Genomic DNA, 1,086 nt, shown 5'->3' with positions numbered 1-1,086 from the left:
CATCTGATCACGAGTAGATCGAGTCAAAATCAGTGAATGTCACGAGAAAATATCTAAGACGATTCGTCGTGCGCGTGTCAGTGCCTGATGCCTCGTAAAATCTCTCTCGTAAAAGTGACAAAGGGTAAGAGTAAACAGGAGAGAGAAAATGAGAGAGAAATCAAGAGAGAGAGAGAGAGAGAGAGAGAGAGAGAGAGAAGAGAAAGAGGGAGCAAGCTTATAACGTGTGATAAGGTCGGGGCCGACCGAGGTAATAAATAGGAGAGGGTAGCACGTAGGAGCGGCATTTCGTCTCGCGACGGCGTACGCTTCGCATCGATCGTACCTTTCGTTGAGAATACCAGAGATTCGTGACAGATTCGAGTTGCGCATTCTCATTCATTCTCTTTTCTGAAGGGAAAAGCAAATTAAACAAGAAGAATATTAAGAAGAAGATACAAAAAAAAGAAGTGTAAGAAAAAGTGGAGAAAAGGGTTCATAATCGTCGATAATTGACTAATTCTATTTTGGTGACGTCAAAGAAAATCGTTCGGAGAGACATCATTCAAAGAAAGGATATCCTATAAAAGAAGAAGAAGAAGAAGAGGAGGAGGAGGAGGAGGAGGAGGAGGAGGAAGATAAAAGATAGAAGATAAAAGATAGAAGAATCTTAGAGTGATCATGTTGAAGAAATTATTGAGCAAGTCCGGACGTAGGATTTTACGGGTAAGAAGAAATTCATATTTCATTATTATCGTTATAAATAAAATTGAAAACAATTGCTTTATACACGTTTAGTCAAAGAGAAAAAAATGGAAGGGGAAAAAAAAGATAGTATATGGGACGTCGTAGTATGTGTATGTGTGTGTGTACGTATGCATATGTTGAGTTCGGTGCTCGACGACCTAATTTTGCAGCGTGACATCGTCGAGTGACCCGGGCATTGGCTTGCTCCTAGTTTTTGACCGTTCGATTCCGATTCGAGTTGTATTTTGTTTATCCGTTGAATACAATTTTTAAGACAATTCTATTATAGGGAAAAAGTATGCTCGTGACAGAGAAAGAAAGAGAGAAAGAGAGAGAGAGAGAGAGAGAGAGAGAGAGAGA

The 1,086-nt window shown here is 39.9% G+C and overlaps 1 protein-coding gene across 1 annotated transcript in view; it reads left to right on the top strand.

Moving 5' to 3' along the window:
* Positions 1-277: 277 nt before the first annotated feature.
* LOC122635390 overlaps positions 278-1,086 on the top strand; it is a 1,357-nt gene continuing 548 nt past the window's right edge. Inside the window, exons 1-2 of the mRNA XM_043825565.1 lie at positions 278-573; positions 627-705. Of these exons, the coding sequence (XP_043681500.1) occupies positions 661-705 (45 nt within the window). The 5' untranslated portion in view covers positions 278-573; positions 627-660. The remainder of the gene's footprint in view (positions 574-626; positions 706-1,086) is intronic.

The sequence above is a fragment of the Vespula pensylvanica genome, chromosome 18 (assembly GCF_014466175.1).
Source record: "Vespula pensylvanica isolate Volc-1 chromosome 18, ASM1446617v1, whole genome shotgun sequence".
In the NCBI taxonomy this organism is placed as follows: Eukaryota; Metazoa; Arthropoda; class Insecta; order Hymenoptera; family Vespidae; genus Vespula; species Vespula pensylvanica.
This window is presented reverse-complemented; position numbering and strand designations above follow the sequence as displayed.